Source organism: Mastomys coucha, unplaced genomic scaffold (genome assembly GCF_008632895.1).
Source record: "Mastomys coucha isolate ucsf_1 unplaced genomic scaffold, UCSF_Mcou_1 pScaffold21, whole genome shotgun sequence".
Lineage (NCBI taxonomy): Eukaryota > Metazoa > Chordata > Mammalia > Rodentia > Muridae > Mastomys > Mastomys coucha.
This window is the reverse complement of record NW_022196904.1, coordinates 134,491,967-134,498,720: the sequence shown is the minus strand read 5'-3', so window position 1 is coordinate 134,498,720 and position 6,754 is coordinate 134,491,967. Positions and strand designations below refer to the sequence as shown.

At 51.4% G+C, this 6,754-nt stretch overlaps 1 protein-coding gene across 1 annotated transcript; it reads left to right on the top strand.

The window, feature by feature from the left end:
• Positions 1 to 5,535: 5,535 nt before the first annotated feature.
• Positions 5,536 to 6,218, top strand: Smim38 (small integral membrane protein 38). The gene is given in 4 exon segments (XM_031384688.1): positions 5,536 to 5,672; positions 5,674 to 5,829; positions 5,831 to 5,899; positions 5,901 to 6,218. Coding segments are annotated over 4 exon segments (507 nt in total). The 5' UTR covers positions 5,536 to 5,558; the 3' UTR covers positions 6,069 to 6,218.
• Positions 6,219 to 6,754: the final 536 nt, after the last annotated feature.

The following is a 6,754-nucleotide window of genomic DNA, read 5'->3' as shown; positions in this document are numbered from 1 at the left end:
CCTTTCTCTCTTCCTTTCTGTTTTTCTTTCTTTCTTTCTTTCTTTCTTTCTTTCTTTCTTTCTTTCTTTCTTTCTTTCTTTCTTTCTTTCTTTCTTTCTAAGTCAGGGTCTCATGTAGCCCAGGCTGCCAAGTAACTAGGTAATACAGGCTGGCCTTGAACTTCTGATTCCCCTGCCTCCGTCTCCCTGCTGCTGACATTATAAGGTGTGCACTACTACCATGTCTGCCCCACTTCCATTTTCATGTATCTCTTGGTGTGTGTGCAGGCTTGTATGTTTGGGCACATGTATGAGCATGTATGTTGAGTAGCATTCTCTGGCCCTCTTCCATGCTTAGTCAATGAGACAGGGAGGTCTTTCAGCCAAGCTGAGCTCGACGATAGGGGGTTGCAGGCAGACCACTGCACCCACCTACCCTGTGCCTCCTGCACCCACCTACCCTGTGCCTCCTGCACCCACCTACCCTGTGCCTCCTGCACCCACCTACCCTGTGCCTCCTGCTTGCGAGGCAAGTGTCTTAGCCACTCTGCTACACCCCTTTGGTTTTTTGATACTGAGTCCTGTTTGATACTATAGCTCAGGTTGGCCTTGAACTTACGACCTGCTCTATCTCCCCAGTTCTTGTTTTATGTGCATGCGCATGCACTAGCAGGCCCCACTGTGGCTAGAGTTTGGGGGCAGGGATCTAAGGGAAGAAATAGGCTGGCCACGAGTGTCCATTGATTGGGAGGGTTCCTCGCGCTCTGGCTGGCTCCATCCTAGCAGTATTTTACAATTTCCTCTTTTGTAATCCACACACTTCTGCAAGGCTCTGACTCTGGCCCTTCCTACTCTTGCCTTCCTACTCTTGCTTGAGTGTCTGGTCTTTGCAAAAAGGTAAAATGATTTTGGAGGCAGGCACTAGAAAAGATGCTAGAACAAAAATACAGAATGTCATAGATCAGATGAAACATCAGAAAGATAACAGTAAAATTTAGAAACAGCACCTAAAAGATAATTTACTAAGGTTACTAAAATCAAAATAAGGTAGATGCTACAATATCAAAATTGCAATATAAAGAAAAATTAAAATTATAAGAGCTGGGCCTAGAACAGAAGATACAGGAATTTATAGAGCAGAACAATAGAGAGAGAAATTTAAGACTTGCTAACACGGGCTAGAGGAGACACTGGAACTGAAGGCAAGGGAGTTTATAGGTCATGATAAGCAACAGAGAGAGGAAAATAAAGTTTGAAGACAGGAGCTGGAGAAGATGTTAGAACAAAAGATACAACAGCTCACAGATCAGGCTGAGCAGCAGGGAGAAAATAATGAGGGTTGGAAGCAAGGCTTGGAGGAGAATATTTTAAAATTAATCAATCAAAGTAAAATAGACGCAGGGTGGTGGTGGCACATGCCTTTAATCCCAGCACTTGGGAGGCAGAGACAGACAGATTTCTGAGTTTGAGGCCAGCCTGCTATACAGAGTGAGTTCCAAGACAGCCAGGGCGATACAGAGAAACCCTGTCTCAAATAAATAAATAAATAAATAAATAAATAAATAAATAAATAAGACAACAGACTATCAGAATTTCAATATAGAAAAAAAGTTAAAATGTGGAAGTATAACCTTGAACAGAGGGTACAGGAACTTATGGAACAGGATAAAAGACAAAAGAAGAGATAACCGTGATAGAACAATCCCACGTGGCCAAAAAAACCCCACAAATAAGAAGAGGTCTTATAACCAGGGAATAAGTGTTAGATCTGCTCAATCTAGGCTTCAAGCATGTATTTATAATAACTAGATTGCATGGTTTTTATATGGGCTTATTGGGGTTGGAAATTCCAGCAACCAGGGGCTGGGAAATTGGCTCAGCCATTAAATGCTTTGGCTGCTCTTTCAGAGGACCCAGATTTGATTCCCAGCACCCACACGACTCAGAACTGTAACTCCAGTTTCAGGAATTAATGTCCTCTTGGGTACTGTGGGCACTGCACACACATAGTGCATAGACATACATGCAGGCAAAATGCCCATGAATATAGTTTTAAAACAAATGGTAAGAAGAAATACAAGTAACAGTTGTTACTGACACTGGCTGGGAAGGCCTACTCTTAGCCCAGGGGCTGCTGGAGGCTACATGGTTTGGCAGAATCGGGTCTAATGCAATGTGGGTTTCCTTTAAGCTGCCCTGGAGACCCCAGTCCACGTGAAACCAGGGCACATGCGAGAGCTCATGATAAAGACATGGGGGACTTCAGAGGTTGCAAGTGTCAAGACATAAAGAAAGTGAGCTGGGCTAGGGACAGTTTGCTCAGTTGGTAAAGAGCTGGTCACACAAGTGTGAGGACCCAAGTTTTACCCCTAGAAGCTATGCAAAAAAGCCAAGTGTAGTGACACATGCTCATGATCCGAGTCCTGGGGACTCAGGGATGGGCAGATCACAAGCTCACTGGCCAGTCCAGCCTACTGGGTGAAAGATCTTGCCTCCAAAATAGAAAATAAAATAAATAGGTGTATGGGGTCTGAGGAATGACACCTGAGGTTGACTGCTGGCCTACACACACACACACACACCCAAAAGCAATATAAACCAATCAGAAGCAGGTATGGGTCTTGACTATGCCCTCAGTCAGGAGTTCAAGCCCAGAGAGTCCAGTGTGATGTGAGGATGTCTAAGTGGACCTCTCCAGCGAAGCACTCTAGCGCCAGCATTGCTTGCTGCCAGGAGTCACTGTGGCTTGCCCTGTACGAGTGAGGAAGGGACCTGTTGCCACAGATCTGCTTGCTGAGGGCTCTGAGCAGACACCCGGGTATGTCCTTGGGCTCATTCCTAATCCTGTCATCCATAGGGACAATCTCCCTTGGGAAACATGCTGCAGTTGGTAGGAGCTGGAGCCCCCTCTGATCCTCACCCCAGCCTTCTCCACTGGCCTCACTGGTGACTGGACTTGTACCTGGCAAATATCAGGGAAGAGTAAGCAAGGATTTTGTCACTTCAGTGCTTGAACATTTAGGTGTAAAAAATCACTGTGACTCCTTCAAGCCTTGAAAATAGCCAGAGTCCCCTGATCTGTCTGTCCTCTGTGACAAGGGACAAGAGACTTCAAGGCTGAGCTCTGAATATCATAGTAGACACTATTTGTGTCTCTGAGTCTTTCATGTTGCTCTGGGCTGTGTCCAATAGCAGGTGTCTCAGGATGTGGAGGTCCAAGAGGTTGGTAAGAAATCCAGGAACAGGAAGGTAGACATGGGGGAAGTCATAAAAGAGGAATGACTTTGGGCCTTCTTTTCCCAATTTGGGGATGTTCTGATGGCTGTGTACCCCTGAGTTAGCCCAGGCAACCAAGGGCTCATCCATTGTATGGTCAAGGTTTGGTAAAGATCTGTCCAGGAGACAGCTCCTGTAGCCCCAATATTGAGGCTTGGGAGGCCCGAAGGGACCAGGAAGAGCGCACACCATGGTCACCATCAGTTGTGGGTAACTTTGAGTCCCTTTCGCCACAGTGGGGAGCACCCTGGTGTCCTCCGGGCAGAGGAGCTGTGTCTGTACTTTCTCCATCGCTTTCTTGTTTCTTTCTGTGCTTCCTCCATCCTCCCTGACTTCATCCTCCAGCATCCCCACTGACCTCCTCTCCTAGGAGCAACTAGGAGGGCCACACACTTCCTTCCCTGAAGGTCACACGGCAGACTTTATGCTTGCCGACTCTCAGAGGCACATGAGCAGGAAGGAAGGGTCAGGCCTCCTTGACCCCAGAGTCTCCTGTGTCTTGAAGCCATGTGACCTGGGACAATATTGACTTTCCCTATCTGATGGTGTGCCTGACAAACACAGAGCTTTGTTCAAGGCCACCTTGGCTCCACCAGTGGTGGGCCCGAGCCGGTGGCCGTGCTCAGGGCAGACAGCTTCGGCTTCCGAGAAAGCCTCACCCGGAGATGTAGCCTCTCAGGTGAGTGAAATGTTGGCTGAGGTGGGGCCTTGGCTTCCTCCCTTCCCAAGAACACGGTGGTGACCATCTGGTGTCATCCCAGATTCACCTGGGTTTCTTTAGTAAGTGAGCAAGACCTTCAGAAACCCCTGAGGAGCAAATGTTTGGCGTAATTTCTGGTTCGGTCTGGCTCCTAATTTCTAGATCTTCACTTACATTAGGAGTGATAGAAAAGCAAACCCAAGAATGTTTCAGGAATGTGTCCTGAGTGCTGGGCTGGGTGGAATGGCACAGCAGAGTGGGAGACAACCTCAGTCAGTCCCAGGGTGCAGCGTGAGAGGCAGAGGGTGTGGGCACAGGAAACTTACACACCTCTGGCACACTTGGGGTTAGTGTTGTGAAATCCACAAATTGGCACCATTCTCAAAATCTCCACTTCCCATCCTATGGTGCGCTGCCTGCCAGCCCTTTGTGCTTGTCATTATTTGGAATCTTCTAGAAAGGCTATACGGGGTGAATACTCTTAACGCCATGGAGGAGAGAGTTCAGAACTAGAGAGAGGCGACCAGTGATGGGCTACAGTTCTCCATGTGGAAGGCCCCCTTGCATCCATCATGGCTTGTTGGACTGCTTCTGGGTGAGACAACTTGGGTTGGAAGTCCAGGAAGGACCCTGTGGCCAGGCATTCTCGTTCCTCCCAGTGCCCCTGGCTGCAGGTGAGGTCCTGCTTTGTGGGACACAGGGTTGGTATGAGAGGTAGGGGTCAGCAAGCCAGTTTTTCTTCATCCAAAGAGACCTCAGCTGTGAGGGGCCAGAGTGGCCCACACAGGGGGACAGGGTCCGCATATGTGTGTGTGGTCCCACGTGTATGTATGAGCACATGTATACGACAGACGGATGTAACTGGCAGACAGATGCTGTCTTTCTGGAAAATTCTGGAGGTATGTCCCCAGAGTGGCTGCTCTAGGGGTGCTGGTCCTATTTAAGTATTCTCTCTTTGTCTTTCAGAGCAGGGGGCTCTGACCTCATTTCCCAGCAAGGAGCCTGAGGTCTAAGGAAGCAAGCATCTTCCTCACCGCCCCTCAGTGAGTCCCAGGCTAATCAGCCCTGTGTGGGCAGCTGGAGGGGGGCTATCGGGGTTCCTTCCCATAAATCTCCTGTGGGGCTGGGGTAGGTGGTGCTCAGCCCATCTCCAGTGGTTGCCCTCCCGGGGTTGTGAGGGGGAGATTAAACCCACTCCCCCAGGTTCCAGACCCTTTCTGGGGCGGTCTGTGTTGACCACCCCCATGCTGCTACAGGCTGAGGCAGCCTTGGGGACTCAGCGCACAGCCTGTGTGCTAATTGAGCCATGTCTGGGGTCGCCTCTGGGCTCCAGCCGACTGTTCCCCCCTCTCTGTGCCTCTCTCCTCTTTTCAATCGCACAGTCTCCCTGCCGCCCTCCCTGCTGGGCCGGGCCTCCCTGCAAGCCTCGTGGCCCCTGCTCGGTGCGGGCCTGCTGCTGCTGCTGCACAGCCCGCCCAGCCTCGGACCGTGCTGGCCTCCAGAAGTGATAGCTAATTGGGGAGAGAAAAGGCTCGATTGTCTGCGGCAGCCGGAAAGGCCTGGAGGAGGCGGCCGCTTCGCCCTGCAGCTGCCGCCGCCGGAGATGTTTGGGGATTACGTCAGCCTGGCGGGCAGGGGCCGCGGGGACAGCGCGGGAGGCGGGCTCCCGCAGGCCTCCCGCCGCCAGGGCCTCTGGACAATGCTGCCATTGTCGGTGCACGGAGTGCTTAGCTCCCCATGAATGGTACACGGGCCTCTTGACCAAGGAGGCCGCCTATAGCCCCAACTGTCCCCTCACAGGCGGGGAGGCCCAGTGCGGTGGGAAGGGCTGGCTGTGGACTGCACGGGTCTGTCCCTCAGAAGGGGCCACCGGCAGGCAGGCAGGCAGGGCTCAGATCAGGCCCCAGTGAGGCTGCTGCTGCTGCTCTACCCTGTGTAGTGGGCCTCCCTCCTCAGCATGGCCTCCTGGCTGGAGGACACTGCTGGCCCTGACCCACTCATGATGCTCCTGGTTGTCATCCTCCTGGTACGCTTCATCCTGTGGTCCTGTCTGGGGACCTATATGGACTACAGGCTGGCCCGGCCTCAGCCTGGCAAACCCAAGGAGGAGTAAGCCAAGGGGCACAGTGGAGACCCAACCTAGAAGGGTGTGTGCTGTGGCTCTGTCATCCTTCTGTGGGTGGGCAGGAGGCAGTGACACCCACCTGTCATCAAGTGTCACAGACACCTTCCCGCGAGATACTGTTACTCTCCCTTGCCATACCCCTCCACACCTGCCCCCAAGAGCCTCTAGCTTGGGTTAACCTCCCCACCCTTCATCAGCCTGGCAGGTACATGATCCTTAATGTCCTATCTAGTGTGCTGAAACCAGACAGCAATAGAATAGACAGAGGTTCCGAGAGTCTCAGAACCTGCTCAGACTAGTTAGGAGTATCCCTATAGGAGGGTGTTTGCCCACATGGGCTATCAAAGCAACCATTGTTGCCAGGTTTTAGATCCCCCCCCATGACAGTGTGTGCCCTAGGAAATGTCTGGCTCTCCCTTATCTCTAAATTCTTTGTAAGAGGCTAGGGTTGTGCGGTGAGTCACAAGGACAGCCATGATCATTGCTTCCAAGGCCAGTGTTGTCATGGATCTTTGATACCCTGATCGGTCCCTGGGTGCACACGGCTGCCTCAGTTTCCCTGAGAAGGCCTTAGGGAAGGGTCTTAAGATAGTCTCATGAACTGGAGTTTAAGCCCAGCTCTTTGGCCCTGAGGTCACTCTGCCTAGCAGAGCCTCGGTTTCCTGCCTTGTTGT